At 39.1% G+C, this 21,889-nt stretch overlaps 1 protein-coding gene across 1 annotated transcript in view; it reads right to left on the bottom strand.

Annotated features, from left to right (window-relative positions):
• LRP1 (LDL receptor protein 1) overlaps positions 1 to 21,889 on the bottom strand; it is a 101,142-nt gene that overhangs the window by 63,955 nt on the left and 15,298 nt on the right. Inside the window, exons 4-25 of the mRNA XM_068769133.1 lie at positions 21,282 to 21,428; positions 20,546 to 20,659; positions 19,798 to 19,926; positions 17,950 to 18,085; positions 17,763 to 17,881; positions 16,839 to 16,998; positions 14,923 to 15,148; positions 13,547 to 13,724; positions 12,606 to 12,752; positions 11,479 to 11,659; positions 11,298 to 11,395; positions 9,549 to 9,684; positions 8,867 to 9,022; positions 8,016 to 8,146; positions 6,696 to 6,824; positions 5,648 to 5,858; positions 4,670 to 4,845; positions 3,635 to 3,799; positions 2,917 to 3,064; positions 1,435 to 1,516; positions 576 to 816; positions 88 to 242 (exon numbers count right to left, since the gene is read on the bottom strand). Coding sequence (XP_068625234.1) covers positions 88 to 242; positions 576 to 816; positions 1,435 to 1,516; positions 2,917 to 3,064; positions 3,635 to 3,799; positions 4,670 to 4,845; positions 5,648 to 5,858; positions 6,696 to 6,824; positions 8,016 to 8,146; positions 8,867 to 9,022; positions 9,549 to 9,684; positions 11,298 to 11,395; positions 11,479 to 11,659; positions 12,606 to 12,752; positions 13,547 to 13,724; positions 14,923 to 15,148; positions 16,839 to 16,998; positions 17,763 to 17,881; positions 17,950 to 18,085; positions 19,798 to 19,926; positions 20,546 to 20,659; positions 21,282 to 21,428 — 3,365 coding nt within the window. The remainder of the gene's footprint in view (positions 1 to 87; positions 243 to 575; positions 817 to 1,434; positions 1,517 to 2,916; positions 3,065 to 3,634; positions 3,800 to 4,669; positions 4,846 to 5,647; positions 5,859 to 6,695; positions 6,825 to 8,015; positions 8,147 to 8,866; positions 9,023 to 9,548; positions 9,685 to 11,297; positions 11,396 to 11,478; positions 11,660 to 12,605; positions 12,753 to 13,546; positions 13,725 to 14,922; positions 15,149 to 16,838; positions 16,999 to 17,762; positions 17,882 to 17,949; positions 18,086 to 19,797; positions 19,927 to 20,545; positions 20,660 to 21,281; positions 21,429 to 21,889) is intronic.

Genomic DNA, 21,889 nt, shown 5'->3' with positions numbered 1-21,889 from the left:
TATTGGTCCTTTTCTTAATTAGGATGGACTTCCGCGAGGTAACGCCTGATTCCATTAAATAAATGATTCCAATAAATGTTTCTGTACCTGACTGCAGACGCCCCAGTCGGCGCAGGCGTGACGCAGCGCACACCGGACGCCATCGGGCTGCAGCTGTAGTGGCGCTGGGCACGTGCACACGGGTCCGCCCGGCGCCGGCCGGCACCCGTGCGAGCACGCTGCCACCTCGCACATAGGCTCACCTGTGGTAGCAGTGCCCTCGTTACTTCACGCAACTTATATATAATCAAAACTGTTTTTGTTTTTTGTTATTTAAAATTGGAATGTTATTGACGAAGTTAATTAAGAAAAATAAGTAAATTTAATTGCCCATCAGGCGCTCCGCAGCGAAAGGGTTAAAATACTGTTTTAATGCATCTATTGTGTTTTTTTAAATAAAAAAAAACTATTTTATAGCTTATAGTAATTTTTACGCTATTTTTATGCTGTCCCTATCTACCGTACAAATAGAGGTATGAGTGAAGAAGATAGTTGACGAAATCTCTAATGCAAATGTTTGAAGGAGGCACAGGTACCGCATCGATCAGCCTCGTCGGCGCCGTCCGCGCAGTCCGACACGCCATCGCACAGCTGCAGCAGCGGCACGCACCGTGCGCCTGCGTCGCATTGCAACGCGGGTGGAGCGCAAGCCGCCTCGGTGGTTCCTATGGCAGTGGGCGCCACGCTACTGGTGGGCATGGGCGTGCTGCGCGCTGGACTGCAATCTGCCTCATCTGACCCGTCAAGGCAGTCGACCCGTGAGTCGCAGCGGAATTCCTAAACATCGAAACATAAATCAACAATAAATAACAGACTAATTACATTACGCGTAGGTACGTATTTCAAGTACCTTGAAACAGGGGTAGCTCAGCGGTACCAAACTGGGATTACGGTCATTGGTTGCGAGTTCAATTCCAGGGGTACAATCTTTTAAAATTCACACTTTGTGAATTAATTACATAGGATTGTAAATTTCTCACAAACAAGTTATCAGAGGGTTGGCAGCAGCGTCTTTTTCATACCATAATACCATACTGGGATCGCCAACCCGCCTGCTAAGCGTGGCGATTATGTTATATCCCCACTAGATATCTTTGAGAGAGGCTTTTTTACAGCAATTATATATGTCAATAACATATAAAAGTACAAATATATTGAACATATTAATTTCCTCTTGTAAATACTTGAAAATTTTAAAATATATATAGCAATGTACACGAAACGACAATATTGTTTAAAAGATATAAACATATAAATAAACAGTTTTATTTATCTATCTTACTCCGTTTTAATATATTTACCAGAGAGCCAGAACTAATCTTTTCGAACTGCACACACCGGCTGCAGTTTTCTCATTGGTTTAGAGCGAGAGTTGAAGAGTTAGAGCGACCTCACCTGTCGGATGCACTCTCTGTTGTCACACTGGAACTCGTGTTCCTCGCACAGCCCGTGCCGCTGCGATTCGTTACGCGCCGGCCTGTGCACAACAAACTTTTTCTGTGTCAAATCAACCGCCAATTGCACATTCCATACAGTGAAAAAAAAAACACTGAAATCATTTTGTATATTTTAACCCATAGCGAACGAATACCGCTATACTCTCGACATTGCAAATATTCTAAAAAAAATCGAATGCCGCATGTATGGCGGCATCAGTTCACTAAGGGTTTATGCACTTTTAAAAATAAAGTACATAATTTATTAAAAATCCATAGACCAACTGGTCATCGTTCTACGAAAATGAGCACGTTCTTTAAAGGTTAAACTAAAGTTCTTTATTTAAATTAAATTCAAAACGTTCTACGCCTGCTGAACGTAGTCCGTAGTTTTAGTTTTATCTGTTGGAAGTGACCACTTTACTAATGTCGTCTGCCCATATTGTGAGAGAACGTGCTACACTGCCTTTGCTTTCGCGATCTCTACTCCAAAACCATAAGGTCCTATTGGCCATGTGTTCTGCCATCTATGTAGCCTGACCATGGCCACTTCAACTTCCCAATCTACTGGGCGATGTCTGTTTCTTTAGTTCATCTATGTATCACCATATAGCTGTTTCGATCTCGTATAGATATTTCGGGCATAACCCTGTCGTCTTATTTTAAATACAGCTAAAGAAAAAAATATAGTAATGTAACATATGTAAGTTATATTCACATTACATAAAGGTGTGCTGTGCGGCGTATAGCGATAGAGAAAAGTGGAATATATTTTATTTATTTATTTATTTACTTTATTGAAGATAGACAGTAACAAGAGACAGTAAAAAAGTACAAAGTAAGAAGCTTAGAAATAAAAAATTAGTTACAGTTGTTACCTTATAACTATCTCACTGAGAACATATAATGATTTATAGTCAAACAATGACAAAACAAATAAAAACATTACTAAACAGGGATCAAAGAGTCTATATATTTATATTATGTTTGTTTATATATTTATATTATTCATTAAATTGTATTGTATGTACTCAATAATTCCGGACGAAATTGTCTTTTAAAAGATTCGAGAGAGCACGAGAATATATCAATATCACTAATATTTGAATTGTGGAGGTCACACATTCTGTATAAGGGTGCACGTTTACCGATATTTGTCCTAGCCGTTAATAAAAAAGAGAGATCTAGAACGCGTTCTTGCTGCAGGAATTCGAAAGTTTACCTCGGAACCGTTCCGAACAGTTAACATGGCCACCACAAATATTTTTAAGTGTAGCGGCGTCCATTAGAGAACGTCGATCCTTCAATGATAACATTCGGTATCTGTTTAAAAACATTTTATAATAAACCCGGGCAATTGCATTATTTTATAAAACTACTGGTTTAAAGCAGCCTGTATTTTAATCGTTGTCACAATGTAGGTGAATAATGTGATACTGACCGGTCGGTGCGCGGTGTGGGCGGAGCTTCGCGACAGCCACGCTCGTCGCTGGCGTCTGCGCAGTCGGCACGGCCGTCGCAGTAGTACTCCCACGGAAGACACGCCCCGTTCGCGCATCGGAATTGTGCGCTACCACACTCCGGTCGCTCTGTGCAACACGTCACTTGCTCAGTACGAGAGAACTTAACAATAAAATGAATTTGAGAAAAAAAAACACTTAACAGATCACTAATAACAAGCTTCTGCAATAAAGCACTAATTTAACTTTAAATTGAAATATTACAAACCTGTTTATATATTTATAAAAAAAAAAACAAAAAGACAGTCTGAGCGCCATCTATCGAATCAATCATTTACAAAAACAATAAAATGACTTTGAGGAAAAAAAAACACAACAGATAACTTATAACAAGCTTCTGTAATAAAGCACTAATTAATCTTTAAAAGTAAATATTACAAACCTGTACAAATATTTATAAAACAAAAGAAAAAGTAACACTCTGAGCGCCATCTATCGAATTAGTCATTTACAAAGATGTTTTACTAAAAGTCATCTTACCGTACCTTTGTCAAGATCTAAATGTTGAAGAAGTTCATTGAATGCTTTGGCACTACATGTAGGAATTATTCCTGTAGTTGTAAAGATACATTAATTATTGATAGCTGCCTAAAAGCAGTAATAATAGTAATTATTGTAAACCTTATCCGGGAAGCTTACCGCAGTTGGCCTCGTCGCTGTCGTCGTGCAGGCCGCAGTCGTTTGCGCCGTCGCAGCGCCAGGCGGGCGGAAGGCAGCGCCGCGAGCGTACACATGTAAACTGCGTAGGGGGGCAGCCTGCGCGTGCGCAAGCACCCGCCGTTTCGTCCGCGCCGTCCGTGCAGTCTATAAACAAAGTACTGCTAACAGACCTGAACCACAGGGAAGGTCTGATCTTCGCAGGAGACATACCCGTCAATCTATGGCACCTAGCCTATGAATGATGATGAAAGTGAATGTACAGCTGCCAGCAAAAAGCTTCACCACCTATTTCCAATCATCTTGTTTAAAGTTATCACTTTGAAGCTATATGACTGTTTCGTCTTTCGAGTTGAATAGTGTAATATGTTCTAAATATATTATGTACGTTTAACTAATTATGTATTTAATGGTCGACCTATGCATTGGTTTATATTCATTTATTTATCCAGAATATTGTTAATTATGTATTTATTATTATAATACTTCTCCGTCCATATAAATCTAAAATGTAATATCATTTATATCACCAATTTATAATGTCTTAACTGTATAGTGTACTACCTGTTTAAGTAAAAACTTAATGGACAGTGTTAAAAAAAATTAAAAAAAATAATTAGAAATATGATACCAAACCTGTGTGTGTTGCCAGTGATGACATGGATCCGAGATATGGTCGCATATGTGTTATAAGGTTCACCCAAAGAATAATGGAGAGGGCTCTGCTAGAAGCTATGCATCGAGATCAAATCAGAAACGAGGAGATCCTTGGAAGAACGAAAGTCACCGACGTAGCTCGAAGAATTGCTTGTCCAGTGGCAGTGCATGGGGCACATCGCTATATATATGACAGGCTCTTTGGTGAGGACCACCTACCGGTAGAAGTGACATGAGTGAGCCCCCACTAGGAGAATTGAAGGCATGAATGAATGAATGAATGAACGAACGAATGAATGAATGAGTGATTAAGTGAGTGAACCTATTGAGCTGTCTTAGGAAGGTTTTAGAAGCGCTTACCTTTAAGACCGTCGCAGACCCAGGTCTTGGGTATGCAGCGGTTGGTGTCGCACTGCAGGGACCGGTCGCCGCTGCAGGTGACATTGGCGCAGGGTCCGGTGGGCGAGGAGTCTTCGTCGGAGCCGTCAGGGCAGTCCGCGTCGCCGTCGCAGGCCAGCGCCATCTCGATGCAGCGCCTGTGGCACACGCCCACCACCGTACACAAGGTGCTTTTATACAAGTTATTGGAGCTTTTAACTTATAAATGTACAAATAGCCTATCTTCATCATCATATTAGCCGATAGGTACCCACTGCAAGACACAGGCCTCTCCCAAAGATCTAAAGACCCTAAGACTTTAAGTACATTATCAATCCACTTAGTGAAGATCCTCTCCATGCCATATAGCTCATTTACTGTCAATTAATGTATTTTCAACCTTTTTCTTTATTTTATTTTTATGTTAACTCTTTGTGATTATTAGGCAGAACGAACACTACTGCTGTCAAGAAATATTATTAATTATGTAAATGTCACAAAAAGGCGGCAAAAATTGACAGACATGCATTATAATATATAAGAAGTTTCATTATAAAAGTAAAAACTTCAAAGCTACACTTCATTTGCTGTCTTTTAATGTGAAGATTGCTTAATAACAGTTTGCAGTCATGTTACGTGACGGAACAGCAATACCCTCTGAAAAACCCTGGGCTTCACCAGATAAAGTGCGTAGTAGTAATATATTCAGATGGCATATGTGGAATTGCCCGTAAACATATGGTATACGCTACTAAAAAATCAATGTAAAATCATTATATTTTATTATTAGAAATAAAATATACCGTAAACATAATATAATATGATGAATAAGCATTTTCAAAATTCGTATTAAAATTAATGTATGTTTACTATATATCTAATACTAGAAATTATTCTCCTATCGCATTCCAATAGAGCGATCAAGTCAAAAGACCAATAGAGCGTGTTTGGATGCCTTACCCGCGGCCGCAGTGGAAGTGTCCGTCGGGGCAGCGCGGTGTGGGCGGAGCGGAGCCTGCTGCGAGCGGGCCGCATGTGCGTCCATCTGCGTTTAACGCTCGTCCACCTGCGCACGCGCATACTCTCCCAGCGCCCATACCCATGCCCTTGCCCGTCGCCAGGCACAGCTCCGCGCACCCGCCGTTGTCGTGCGTGCATGCGTTGCTGCCCGCTGTGGATATATATTTTTTTTAACCTGCCTACACAACGTTTCCACGTGGCATTAATTGTTGAAAGAGTACAGGGCGTTGAGGGCGCTTAGTCTAAAACATCTTTAAGTTAGCAAAGCCCGCATTCGGACCACTTCAGTTTGAGTCCGAATGCCGGTTAGGCAGTAAGGTTAGCGAGGACTCCATGGCCTCGCTAATCAAAGACAAGGAAGCAAGACCTTTTCCTAAAAATGTGCAGAACGTTACCGGAAAACTTTATAAAAAGAAACAAGAGCTGAGCTAAAATTAAAAAATTGTAAATGTAAAAATAGAGTAAACAAAATAATATATATATAAATGTATACCTAGAATAGATCAAAAGTATGAGGTAGAATAAAAACAAAGAAATTGTAATAGTTAAGGTATGAGGAGAAAAAAGAATGGTATCGAATAAAAGGAAAAATGGATATGAAAGGGAAAGAAAGAAAATGAACGAATGAATGATCATAGGAGGAACAATAGAAGAGCGCGAAATTTTTTAAATAAAAACAAAGTCCCACAATAGATAGGGAGGTACGAGGGGTCCCTATAGAATGGGCCTTTTATAAAAAAGATAGCAAACCTCGTTGTATTTTATTGCTATAAATATACGTTCCTATAAACACTGTCAAAAATACAATTATAAAATATTGCAGGGATTTGTGTTACAATAAAAAAACCGTAAATGAATATTTATTGTTGTTGATAAAAAATGTTATTTTAAAATTGTGGAAATAAGGTCGTTTAAAAAAAAGTTTGAGCGTAAACAAATATTTAGACGGTATAATACAATGTAGTAATTCAATGTAGATTCCGCTTACCAGAGCCGGCCGTGTGCGATACGAGACGGATGTCATACAGCGGCGGCGCCATGCTGGCCAGCTGTGTCACTCGCCCCCCAGCCAGCCGCTTGATGCTGCCCGTGCCGTGCTCGCTCCAGTAAACAGCACCTGCGCACACGCATTCTTGTCTGTAGTGTCACTTGATCATATCAACCAATAGATGACCATTGCAAAGCATAGGCCTTCTCCAAGGATCGTTACAATGACAGCTCTTGCTAAGTGACCGCTAAACTAAGACAGGTGGAAAGACGATGTTGTTTCTTACAGTTATTACATGTATATATATATATATATATATACACACACAAAAACTACCGCCAGGTTCGGAATGTTCATTCTATCGAGAAGAACCTGGCAAAATACTCAATAGTTACTATTTTAACATCAATATTACAATTAATAATACAGTTATACATAGTCTTTTTATTATTGTCATTATAAGGATCCTATATATTAAAGCATAATTGCCAGTCCACATTCATTGATTCATATACAATCTACTTAGGATCATATAAACTGACCACTTCTTGCGTAAGTACAATGGCACAAGACCACAGTTTAAAATAAACTCGAATCAGATATATATATATATATATATATATATATATATATATATATATATATATATATATATATATATATATATATATATGTAGACAAATATAATAACTGTAAGATCATTCCCAAGGTATGCTGTAGGCTATGAAATCGTTTGAAGTGTAGAACACAGAAACATTACAATTTTATTTTAACAGTTTGAATGCCGTTCTCGCCTTAAATCGGGAAGAGAGAAAGCACGAGACGTCCATCTCGCCTTGAGGCGGGCTCGCGGCGTTGCGAGTTCTACGTTCTTGTTTGCTGTTGTTGATTTTGAATGTATATTTTATAATAAATAATTAAACTTTCATCACAGACGTCTTTTCGGCCCTAAGGCGCGAGAACTTTGTTTTATTTAAATTAATAAAAATCATAAAAATTAATGAAAGTACTTATTTTTGCATATTTTGTCAAAAAACAGACGAAAAGACAAAATAACTTGAACGGCTTTCAACCAGCGGATCCCCTCATCGGTGGACAAACAAACTGTTAATCTAGCAATCGAAGATTTCTGAACGCTATCTGGGATCTCATTGTAAAAGCACATGCCTTGCCTATATATAGAAAGGTATTTTTTTATGGACATATATGTCATGGATTAATGTTTCATTTGGACAATTGTTTTAATCTGTGATATCAAAAACTTGTTTATTCAAGTACATGGGTAAGATTGACACTTGTCTGCCTGTTTGACGGACTGACCCTCGTATAACGCGAGACCGTACGGTTTCTTCAGCGGCGCGCCGGGCTCGTCCCGTGCAACCAGCTCACGCACGTGCTGTCCGTCCGCACGCATGCGTAGACGCTCGATTTTATTCAGATACGTGTCACACCTGAAATGTCAACAAATACAATATCAGCATCAACGTTTTTAATACCGCTTATGGCTGCTTCGTGCGCATACACCGTTCACATAAAACAGAGCACCGTTTTCCTGCGAATGCGTGTTTTGTACGACACTTCCTTCTTATAGTGTGTGAGAGAGACGTGCGAGAGGGATGCCAGATAGAGCGCCATCATTCGCATGTATAAACAGGAACCATTTTTTGGAAATAATGATCACTCTTATTTGAATAGTCTTTTATTAAACACGCAACACTAAATGCTTGTTACTCAAAGATTGCTTAAATTGCCCTTCATTCATTCATTCGTTCATGTCAGTTAATAGACGGCAACTGCAAGGCATAGCCCGCTACATGATACTCCTTGGAGTGACTAGGCTCAAGGGCCTCCACGAGGGTAGCAAGGCTTCGGCAGTCATTCGTCGTTAACACCTGTTTGCATTCTGCCTCAAGGATGCCTGGGAGAGTGGAACCTCGACTTGGCTGATTGCTATCATCTGGCTAACGTTACTACCAGTTCTAAAAGCGTTAGCAATGGTAGAAGTGGCATATATTGAAAAATATAAGTAATTTATAAACAATACGGCGTATATTCTCAGAGTAAATATTACAAAATGACATCATAAACAATCTTTAATTATTCCCTACTTAATTAAAATGTATTAATTTGTGTCTAACTTGTATTAAATATAAAAATATGGGGGTACCCACCAGTAGAGAGTGTTGGTGGTAGAGTCGAGTGTGAGACCGTTGGGCCAGTGCAGATCATCGTCAAGTAACGCCCGCCGCTGAGTGCCGTCCATGAGCGCGCTCTCGATGCGACCACGCGCGGCCACAGCACTCGCCCACACCGACCAGTACATAACCCTGCGCATATAACATGTGATCAGCACGAGCTTCAACAACGAGCACATCTGATAGATCGTTCTGCATTCAAAAGACCTCGGTTTGACTCTGAATTCCGGTTGAAAAGAGAAATAGATGAGACTAGCATCGCCATAATAAAAGGTGAAGGATGCAGACTTACCGTCTTCAGCTATTGCGGGGAGGTTATTGAAAATGTAATTTAGAGAAATAAAAGCTATAATTAATATAGGGTCAGATAAGCAAATATACATAAAGAATTATAACTGTACGAGTAAGTATCAAAATAAGATAACAAAATAATACGCTAAAAAAACAATGTATTGTGATGAATGTAATATCTATGATAGAAATAAAGATTAAATCGTTAGAATAAGAAATATTGTGATAAACTATGATAAAACCCTGTACTGTGATAATAGAGAGGATAAATGGCGATGCAAAGAAGGAAATTAAGAATAAATGAGAATGAATGATAGAAAATGAATGAATGATAGGTCAGAATGGAAGGGTAGACGGTTATACACACCCGTTGGTGGGGTCCAGCGCGATGGCACGCGGGTTGTAGTTGTCCTCCTGCACGAGCACGCGACGCACACGTGCGTCGTCCAGCCGAGCCACGGACACGCGCCCCAGCGTGTCGTCGGTCCAGTACACGTTGCGTCCTATACGCCAATTTATTTAAAAGCCTACAATCTATACTTATATATGTTGACGTAGTAACTTAAGTAGACTTTATATGCACATTTATATAAATGCAACAATCTCTTAATTACTAGTTCAACAACCACAGAATACAGATAAAGAGAAAAAATAGAACGACGCAATTAAAAAAATATGTATCTAGTAAATTTGAACCTAATTAATTTTAAAAGTGAATTATTTTCATGGAACACGCTCCAAAATCGTTTTACGTAATTTTCCAATGTTGTTATAGCGCAAGTTTTGACGGAAATAAAGAAAGGGAGACGAGAATCTCCTTCCAGGATAGCGGGATGGAGCAGTAAACCTTATTAGAGCCAATTAGTTGAGGAAATGAATCATATTTTTGTTCTCAGCAATGTCTCTCTAATCCACAAACAAAAACTTTTCATATCTGTGTACACAATTATAAAGTACTCAAAGTGTGTATTCCCTGCACACTACAACTTAAGAGCAATACTTGGAACTATATCCGTGATCTTGATTCTTCTGCGGATCTCCGAAGAGATGCGATGCGTGTAAAGATTGTGAATGAAAGGTAGAAAACAAAAGAAAATATGATGAATGATATAGCAATAGAAATCTTGAAGGTTGAGAGATGAAAACTAAAATAAAATAGTAACAAAACATATTGCTAAATGAAATCCCTGTCCCAAATACGATAGGGGAATATGAAGGCTACAAAAACTGAAGCAAAAAAAATTACATAAACACCAGGGTTACATGCAGAACCTCTATGATTCCCATAACTCTGTGAAAGTTCTCGAAGACATGCCTAAAAGCGTCGTATTTTGATTTGTATAAGCCGGATTGTTGTCATAGGGTAAGCTAAATCTTGTGTCAGTACGTAGCGTTGATCGGAATAATAAACACAATTATTTATTATTTAATCCGAGTTGTTTTTACAAGAATATCTCTTCTCTCTTTATCTTAAAGTACCTAGCCTTGCCGGCTATTATAGCTTTTTCGAAATTGTTCCGCGAGATATAATAGTGTTACTGTAGAATATACTTATAGATAATTCTACAAGATTTTAATCATTGATTTTGTGTCCTCGTAATTAAATGTATCTTTGAATATATTTGTTATATTTACAAGACGATAGACGATATTGTATATACCAAGCTTTTACAGATATTTCCAATCACATGGTATAAGATGATTTTTAGAAAGTAAAGCAAAAATAATTTTTATATGTAGTAATTTTAATAACTATTTTAAACGCTTTTTCTTACTATATAAGCATTACCTATTTATTATATCTAAAACTATTATTCTTAACATGATAATACATTAAAAGACAGGAAACAACGAATATATTAATTATTTTAAAGCTATTTCACTTATAACTAATCACTTTGTAGATATTACATGTATATGGAAGATCTATTATACTATTACTATATAGGAATTTCACTGAAGAATATCGAGCATTTCCTATATTCCCATTAGGATTGGTTGGAAGTGGCCAGCTTAGCGACTTTCCATACAGTTATTGACCTATACATATATTAATTTTAAATTTTTCCTCTTATAATCAAACATCCTGTATATTAGTTAAAGTTGGATAGCTTACCGATGGGATCGATAGCGAGTCCTTCGCAGTTGTCGACGTCCTCGCTGAGAAACACCTCAGGCTCGCTTCCGTCTAGTCGCTGCCGGAATATTTCATACCTGCGAGCCAAAGCACAAGTTGCACAAGCTGCACAAATTACACAAGTTGCACAAGTCGAGTCATGAGTGTGTGGTGCACGTACCTATGCACGTCGCAGTAGTAGAGGCGAGCATCGGCGAGGTCAACGTCGGCGGCAGTGGGACGCGCGGCCCTCGTGGCCGGCACCAGCGGCTCCCAGCCCGCATGAGATGGGTTCAGCGCCAGCGCCTGCACCATTGCCGGCGCACCACGCGACACCACCAGGTAGCTGTCCAGCTCCGCGCCTGTTATCCGCAATGTACTCCAATCACACTATATATGTACACGTACACTGGAGGTACTTACAAATATACTATAGGAGTTTTGAATTTGGAGGCAAAAACTACACAAAGGCATCAAACTACAAAAATACATAGTCTTATCAGGCTATAAACCTCCCACAAAGGTAACTTTGTTGCTTACTAAAGTCGCTGCTGTAAATTTTTTTGGTAAAAATGAGCTCTACATTTCACCAATCACCCTGTATATCAGTATTTTCCAACCTTTTTGTTCCATGTCCCACCCTAAAATTCTTATGTCACCTTATGTAATATACAAAACTTTTATATTAATGCAAAAGGGTTAAACTCACGTAAAGTTCATGTTAGGATTGTCCCCCTGCGAAACGTGGGCCCCACTTTGGGAAACACAGCTGTATGTATACATTGATAAATTACTATATTTTTGTATTAAAAATTTAATATTGTTAAAAGCTTACACTAAGTAAGAAAAGGACCAATATTTAGTCACTTCCGCTCATGCAGTGGTAGTCGTGCAACAAAGTGCACCGCCCGCCAGTACGAGTCTTTATGACTCTGTGTTTGGCACTAATCGGTGTAATATAACTCCTGAAGATGCCCCGTGGTGGGGTGAAACACGTGTTGAGTGGTTTAACGGTGGCAGTTGTGTGATTCGCATTGTTTGCCGCATATGCATTTATCAGCGGGCTAGCGGGCGGTGCACTTTGTTGCACGACTACCATTGCATGTGCGGAAGTGGCTAAATATTGGTCACTTTCTTACTTAGGATGGACTTCCGCAAGGTAACACCTGATTCCATTAAAGCTTTTACACTATTTTACTTTCGCCAAATAAACAATAAAAATATATCAATTAGCAATTTAGAATTTACTAAGTGTTAACTAAGTAGGAGTGTACTCAATAAGTTACTCGGTGCAAGTTCAGTACTCACGCACGCAGGCTCGCGCGCCGGCCGCCCTGTAGCCGTGGGCGCACAGGCATCGCGCTACGCCCACCGCATCGCCAGTCACATTGCTCTGGTACTCCGTGATGCATATATGGGCGCAGCCGCCGTTGTCGCGCGCGCACGGATGGTCCACTGCGCAGATAATGGATTTTTATTTACGTAAAGTAGTTTCCTATAACTAACTATCTTAACCCTTTCGTTACCAGCGCCGGAGTTAGACGGCATCCACCTTGTAATGTGGGCTTATGTGTAGATCCGCGTTTTAAGATTTATTACAGCCAAATAAATTATTAAGAATTAACCTAACTTCTATTTTTAATTAATATACCAGTAAAATCTTTAAATATGTAACATATTTATGTTACATATTTAAAGATTTTACTGAAAAAAATATTGTAAAATATATACTGAGAAAATTCTAACATTAGCTTACCGCCATACAATGTGCGCACTTCGTTCAGTAGCGTCAATTCGGCGGATCGGACTGCCGTAAGGAAAGGGTTAATAGAATTGTATGGCTTACGAGCTAGAGTACGCAAGCAAGAAAGCATCTAATAATTTCAATACTTCCTCAGGTCGCCAGATACCAGTTTATCTCCCATATTACCCGGATATGGTTTCGGAATAATTCAATACTTATTTTCCGATTTACACTCGGCTGTGGTGGATAATAATAGCATATACATCTCGATGAACAGGCAAGTACCGGATATTCTGTAGTCTGCCCGTTGCCAGCCAGAAAGCTATCGCTAACATTTGCTCTTAACCGTGCGATTACACCATGCAGCCTGTTGAAGAAACTGGTGATGCTCAACCATACCAAACAGATGAATATGTCCGCTGTCTGGAGTTAACCAAATAGCCAGGAGACAGGCTACTAGTCACCAGTAGAACTATTAGTGAAATAAATAATAAGGATCTGTTACCGCGTGGTTGTGCCTGGCGGTGAAAGGCGATGGCAGCGCGCGGCGTGGAGGATAGTGGCAATAGCGCGGGCGCAGGGGATGCATGCGCACGCGCAGCTGCCACGCGCACCGCACGCAGCTCCCACGCGGGCAGGTACAGCGCGCCCGCTAGCAGAGCAATTCTCTGCAGCCTCTGGCTCTGCACACACACTTTTATTTATTCAAATTACTATCCACATAGGATCATTTAAAGTGATGTTTTCTAATGTGCACCAATTTGAATAAGGAGGGCAATTCGAATGTTATTCGACACGAGATAAACCTTTTCGCTTTAATATAAAAATTACATAGGAGGTGTAATATTTTTAGAAACGCCAAAGTGGACATGGTACAACAAAGGTTGTAAAAATACTGTATTAAAGTGGTCACTTGTATACATCTTGAGTATAATATGTACCAAGAGTCTAATTAGATAACTAGAATTAGATTGAACGATCCTATATATACTATCCTTCAACTTAAAGTTATTTGTTTTCAGAGAAACCCGCAACAAACTTAAAAGAGTTTTTGAGGTCACATTTATAATTCTCTTTAATACAGTAGTTAAATTAATTCATCGAAGTCCGAAATCTCTCACACCTAAACAGATTTTTTAATAACTTTTTTATTGAACTTGTTAAATTTATTACGAGATAGTATAGAGATATTTAGTGTTTTATAATACTATAAGTAATTTTACATGGTCCAGAGATAAATAAATAGAGTTCTCACAATATACTAACAGTGGCTTCACAATATATGTATAATAATATTTTGTATATTTAAAATAATTATAATGAATTCAAATAAACAAGGGACGTCCATAGTGTATTTATAAGGCACCGTGAAAAACCGACTGTACCAAAGTTTCGACTGCAAAAATTCTATAATTCATTTGTAATAAACTGAATCAGATTTTTTAATAAAATTCCGAAAAATATTATTGGACTACAATTAAAAAGAAAAATGCTTATTGTTCAATTAACAAATATTTAAATGATAAAAATAAAAAAAAGATTATTTTGATCACATTTAGGCTATATCTGGTAAAGTATGTATGTATAAATATGTATTGTTAAATTTTATTAAAAGATGTGTTGTTGTGGAGTTTCTTAGTTCTTCTTGTTCAAAACTATAACATCTTGCAAAGTATAATTAAATATGAAATAGATTTAAAAAAAGAAGAGTGCAAACAAGAGTTCTGTTAAAAAGTAACAATGTTTAATAAATGAATTATATTTTTATTTTTAATTACCGTTTTTATTCACAAAGGTTTTGCTAAGTATATGTATATGTAAGTGTATGTATATGTACTCGTAAGTATATGTATGATGGGTGTAGAGAGGCGTAGTACTCACGCTGTAGCCGCGTAGCACGGTGCTACGGTGCTTGCCTTCGTAGTCGGCGCGCTCTACGAACTCGAGGTACGCGTCGGGCCAGTAGACGTAGCGCGTGAGCAGGTCGAGCGCAGGCGGACCCGGGTACACCAGCTTGTGCGACACCAGCGCGCGGCGTTGCTCGCCCGCCAGCGAGCCGCGCATCACCGCCGGGGGCACCGCGCCCCACACCGACCAGAACATCAACCTGCGAACACGGCCGATGAGATTTGTGCGGCAAGAAGGTTATATACACGAATATATACGAGCTCTAGGCTAGCTCAAGGACCAATATATAGCCACTTCCGCACATGCAGTGGTAGTCGTGCAACAAAGTCCACCGCCCGCTAGCTCGCTGGTAAATGCGTATGTGGCAAACAATGCGAATCACACAACTGCCACCGCCAAACCACCCAACACGTGTTTCACTTCGTGGAGGGGTCCACGGGACATCTTCAGGAGTTATGTTACACCGATTAGTGCCAAACACAGAGTCACTACTCACTAATCTCACGCACTAATACTGCATGTGCTGAAGTTGCTAAATATTGGTCCTTTTCTTACTTAGGATGGACTTCCGCAAGGTAACGCCTGATTCCATTAAACATACGAACTCTGTCTACCAAAATAAATTTGAGAAAAAAAATCTAGTGTCAAAAAATTATTAAAGTGATATACTAAGTATAAGTAGACCAAAGAAATTTGAATAAGGCAAAATTGTAACTGCAATATTGTGGTAATTGTGGAGAGAGAGAGTGAGGTGATTTATGGAAAGGGGAAAAGAGTAAAAAAAAGTCTGAAAGAAAATGTGATGAAAGAGGAAGATTACTAAAAAGGTATAAATAATAAAATTATTAAGTTGATTAAACAAGTTCCAGTATCTTCCAAGATAGAGGTGAAAGAAAAGTGCCCAATGACGGGGACCACAAAAATAAGTTTTGTGAGAGGGGGGAGGCAGGCTCAGTAATGTGCATTTTGTATCGTAAATTATTTTATCATTACAAGTACAGTACCAGGCGATAAATATTGCACATCGACCTTTGGAAAGACAGGACTACCTATCTGACGTTTTGTCAGTAATGCTATAGAGATAACGCTCTACGAAGCCGAAATTAGCCGATTGTCTCTTTCCAAAGGCCGATGTGCAATATTTATCGCCGGGTACTGTAATAAGCTTTGCGCCTGTACGGAATGCTGATCTGCTGAGAACAGCCTGCCAGAAACTCAACAATTGCTCTTTTGAAATGCAATGTTTGAAGTATACATTATAATAAAAAAAATTCACATCAAGCAATAACTCTTAAATGTTATTATAAGATTTACTTAATAATATATTTTTAAATTTAGATTTAAAACTAATAAAAGACGGATCTAATATATCTAGTAGAACTTTACTATATATGTGTATACTCAGATTCATGATTTATAAAATTTTTGAAAACGCAATTTAGACGAGTTTATTTTTATTTCTTATATTTATCATCTGTCTGCCACTATTTTTATATAAGAATTTAAATACGTATAATTTGCCGCATAAATGACATACCATAATTATGATTACATTACTTTGAATAATGGCCGATAGGTAGATATATTTACTACATAAGGCAATGTACAAACTAAACATCGATATGGGTGGACCTGCGTAGGTGTTTTTTTTTCTTTATTGAAAATATATCGAACATTTTTTCCTTAATAACTAAATTTCCAGCTGTTGACATTCCTAATGGCGTACCGCAGGGGTCTCTGCTTGGTCTATTGTTATTTATATGTAAATGCAGCTTAATGTTTTGCTGATGATGTGAAAAAAAATCACTACCATATGAGGCCATAACAATATGGCGACAGCTTCAGGTTGCCCAATCGTGTCTAAAAGAGTATGATAGTAATAAACTTACCCATGCAGTGGGTCGAGCGCCAGACCATGCAGCTTGTTAAGGCCATCGAGCAGCAGCCGGCAGCGGCGCATGCCCTCCTCGCAGACATACAGCACCTCCCGAGCTTCGTCGTACAGATACCAGTTGCGTGAGACCCAGTCGATCGTCAATTGGCTCACCGCTGCAACAGACCTGGTGTTTATACAGCAATACCTGCTAATGCTTTCCGAAGATGTAGTAAATCATTATTTATACTTCTACTATTTCCATACTATGGTTGTCTATAAGATTGCCTTGTGTGATAAAACCGCTCTACTCTTTTGTTTATTTATTATGAAACTATTTAAATGTATCCTAGCTTAAGTAAGAAAGGGACCAATATTTAGCCACTTCCGCACATGCAATGGTAGTCGTGCAATGAAATGCACCGCCCGCCAGCCCGCTGATAAATGCGTATGCGGCAAACAATGCGAACCACACAACCGCCACCACCAAATCACTCAACACGTGTTTCACCCCTCCACGGGGCATCTTCAGGAGTTATGTTACACCGATTAGTGCCAAACACAGAGTCAAATTGCACGACTACCACTGCATGTGCGGAAGTGGCTAAATATTGGTCCCTTTCTTACTTAGGATGGACTTCCGCGAAGTAACGCCTGATTCCATTAAAAGTATCCTAGCTTGTAAAATAAATAACCAAATAAAAAATATGTTAGCCATGCTAGCATCTGGACAAGTCGAGTTTCGACACACTACCACACCTCTAGGAGTGATAGCCAAAGCTGAGGTCTTCTTGGAGACTTCAGTGCAGAGTCAGTTCATGTAGCATCCGTCTTTATGGAGTTCCCTGGAGACCTTGAGATTGTTAAACTCGTGCGATGATCGTATGGAATCTGCAAAGAAGTATAAGTCCAAAAAAATGATCGATCAGCCGGTACGTACAGTCCACGTCGGGGAATAGCGCAGGTATGGGTAACTGCAAACCAGGCTGCGTCATGTTGTCAGCTGGTACGCAGACCACACCAGCGCGGCTCACGTTGCTGTGCACGTAGCATACACTCCTGAACAAACACTTCGGGTCAGTACACTGGGCTCATGATATGGTGGGGAGAAGTGGGTGGGGGTTTACCTGTTGTCGTAGAGGAAGTCGATGGCGCGCACTGCGAGGGCGGCACGCGCCTCGCTTCTCGCCTCTCTTCCTGGCCACACACGCGTCACGCCGGCTGCAGTACCAACGAGTAATGACAGTGGCTCCTGGACTGGATCTGCACACATGATCAATACAGAACAACTTTTATTTTGTATTATTATTAATTTATAAATATTTACTAGCTGTAGGTTCTATATATATATTCTATAAAAACTTTTTTAAATAATATTGCTTGATATTTAAGGCTAAAACTGACCAGTAAGAATAATATTTAAAAAATAGTAAATAGATCTTTTTACTAATCACATCACTTATAGACAACAATGTAAAAATTACGATTCATTATTATATGTACAATGTGATTTTATTTGTATGAATTTATCCGATTTTTATTCCGGTCTGTGAAGAACAAAGGTACGGTTAACTTCGGTCGAGTTTTGTGGATTAAGTTCCATCTGGTACAACATAGTGATGAAATAATAGTCGACTTGTTTTTTTTTATACAGAGCACACTCAGTTAGTGAGTTGTTTGAAATTACTAAAATAACGTCTAGTTTAACGTTTAGGTTTAGCGTATTATTATATTATAACAATTAGTTTAACAACAAGGTAACTAATCTAAGTGAGGATCAACATCATCACCATTATTTCTATCCAATGCAGCGTCCAACAAAGTGGACAGCTGACCAATCATTCAAAAGATATTGGGGAAGTTCGTGTCGTCGTATGGCTTTAATTGTCATGAATGCTAGCCCGGCAATGACATGCAGCGCTATCTTATTGGAATTACGTGACAGTGATATTCAAGTCTATTGTTTGTGTTTATTTTTAATTCAATAAATATTACAATAATAAGCAAATATTTGTAAAATTAACTAAAAACCAAAACAGAGTCACAGTGTAAGCGCCATCTATCGAATAATTTTAGTAAAATTGTTTTACTATGAGCCGACTCACAATGCCCGTTTTAGTGTACAATACTGTGATAAAAAAGTAAGAGGAATTTGTTAATAAAATGTAAATTTTTTATTTAATCTTCCAGATCAATGTCAGCCCCTTCAAAGTAATCTTCGTACGACAAAAAGCACTTTTGCCTACGCCAGGGATGAGCAACCCGCGGCCCTCGAGGCAAGTAAATCTTAATTTATTTTTTAAAAAAATGCTAGAATCAAGGCTTTAAAGATAATAAAAGTGTCTAATTAGTTGTAAATCGGTTGATTGCGAACGTAAATAATGTTTAGAATATGGTTTGAACCTTGAATATATACTTTTTTTTTTCATGACCAAAAAAGGTTGCTCACCCCTGGCCTACGCTATTTCCTGTCCTCGAAACAACCGGAACAGTCTTTTAACGCTATAGTCTTCAGTACCTTCTTAAATTCTGTTTTCATCCTCACAATCGTGTCAAATGGTCTCCGCATTGGCAAATCGAGTTTGTTGAGTAGCCAAAAGTCGCACGGAGTCAAATCAGGCGAATACGGTAGTTGCGTAGAGTTTTTGGTACAAAAGTAGCGAAGAACCAATGCAGTAGGACATCGACCAATCGAAACATGACGCGTTTTAGACACAGAACAGTCATCAAAATGGTTTGTGTTGAGCAAAATGATATTACAACTTTTGACAAATAGACGCTTGGCAAATTGTGTATACTTGCCAATCTAGGAAAAAAGTACCAGCCTTTTTAATGCCCAACTTCTTCTTACTTTTTGATACACAGTAGTATATCAAGGTCCAGGAGGAAGTTCATTGAATGTTTTTGCAGTGCATAAGAATTAGTCCCTCTTTTGATTCATTCAACAAAAGGAAAAGTTAGCGATATAGACGTACCGTTGATGGCGCTGCAAGAAGAGCCGTCTGGATCCAGGGTGTAACCGGGTGCGCATGCGCATGTATATGACCCCGCCGTGTTGCTGCATAGCTGGGCGCACGTGTCCTCGCGCGCGCACTCGTCACTGTCTATCAATATATCAACGTTAAAGACATTTAGATTCAGCATATCTTTATTCAAGTAGACATTTCAATCAATTATTTTAATTTTATAAGTAGAGCAAGCTTTCTTCATAAAATGCTGATTTGTCGAGAAGAACCAGCCAAAAAACTCACCAATAGCTCTATGAAAATGAAATTTAACAACATTCGAAGTATACTTTATAACATTAATTATATAAATGAGTCAACAAACATAGGTCAATACGTTATGATCAAATAAAAGCTCTTAAATGTGATATGTATATATATGTATATAATATTGTGTCGTTTAATAATGTAGGTCCAAGATATATTGTAAAACTTTATCATATATGCATAAATTCGGTTCCCTACCGCTCAGCTGCCTAACTGAATAGGTGCATTTCATAAAATACATTCACTCAAAGCCGGTTCAAGGTTTTTGAACGCAGCGGGTAACATAAAATTTGTCGCCCTTTTAATATTACTTTCCATTTTGAATCATAATGTCAGTGCTGGTCAAATGGCATTTGTAGATTTAAGGGTTCGAAGAGGGAGGCCTCAGAGGTGACCTAGGCTCGGGCCGCTACCAGATGGAGTTCGGCGCGGGGTGGGACGTGGTACTCACCAACGCAGAGTCCATCGCGCGGCTCGTAACCCTCGGGGCAGTAGCAGGCCAGGCCACGATGCGTGGGACGGCAGCCGTGGTCGCAGCGCAGCCCCGAACATGACGCCCGTGTGACTGCAATAGCACACACACGCACGCGTTAGACAACCTCGTGAAGATGCTGTATGCTCTCGTCAATTGAAAACAAGTCTCTTTACCGTCGGTGGCCGTGGATCAACAGATAATTTTTAGTTTCAAGAAAATCTTCCGGATGTTCAAGATAACCTGTCTCTAGGGGAACAATGTGTTAATGAAAGTTATGTGGAATCCCTACCAAAAAAACTCCTGCGGTATATCCAAGTTAAGAATTACCCGAAGTCCATCTTGTAGTGCGTGAATAACCGTGGTGGTATTACGATGTTTAATTTCGGTTTAACCCTTTCCACTCCAATGTCGAATGTCACTCGACACTGATTATGTTCCACAAGCTCCACTGTCGAGTGATACTCGACATGGTGTAATACTTCTTTTTGTGCAAAATTTTAAAACAGGAAAGATTTTTGTTACTAAAATGTTTGAATCACGAATGAATGAAACATATTCTAGAATCGCAAGATACTATAATTTAATTAAATTTTATCGATGCTACATAACAGCCTTAGAGTGGAAAGGGTTAACTTTAATCCACTGTCCATCTCGGAGTTGCTAAAGCTAGTGGGAGTTAAAGAAGGTAAGAGAGTGGGAGATGGTTACGTACAGTTGTCGCAGATGTCCCACTCGTCACTGCCGTCGGCGCAGTCGCGGTGCGAGTCGCAGAAGGCTGCCACGGGCACACACAGAAACCGTCCGCCCAGCGGAGTCTCGCAGCGCGCCTCATTGCCAGGGCACCGGAACTCCTTCTCACCTGCGCACGCGCCATTAATTTATTCTATAGTTAGTGCTATACATTATCTGGGATCTTATTTTTAAGCGTATGCTTTACCCAGAGAAAAATTACAAACTCGATGAAGTACAGTGTTTTTTTTATTATAATTAGAATCCATATTCAACCTTATAAAATTTAGTGCCTTTGTCTTATTTAGATTTAATGTTTTCAAAAATATTTTTTTGCTCTAATTTTTGCTTGTTAGTGTTTATTAAGTCTCTTAATCTATTTTAACGACGTCCTCACTATATCCAGTTAATTAAATTATGTTTCCTGTGACCGCTTTGTCATTAGCATCCTCAGGTTGTACGCCAGTATCTGTTCTGCGATTGCCGTATTCGCCACATCGATGAACCTTGCGATCGCGTCTTCAGTCTCGTTCGTGTAATTCACACACGAGTTCGTTTGACGTGATATTGCTACCACCGCATAATGGACAC

This window comes from Battus philenor, unplaced genomic scaffold, assembly GCF_028537555.1.
Source record: "Battus philenor isolate CCGP_79_NKW_IND1 unplaced genomic scaffold, ilBatPhil1.0.hap1 SCAF_27, whole genome shotgun sequence".
NCBI classification, from domain to species: Eukaryota; Metazoa; Arthropoda; class Insecta; order Lepidoptera; family Papilionidae; genus Battus; species Battus philenor.
This window is presented reverse-complemented; position numbering and strand designations above follow the sequence as displayed.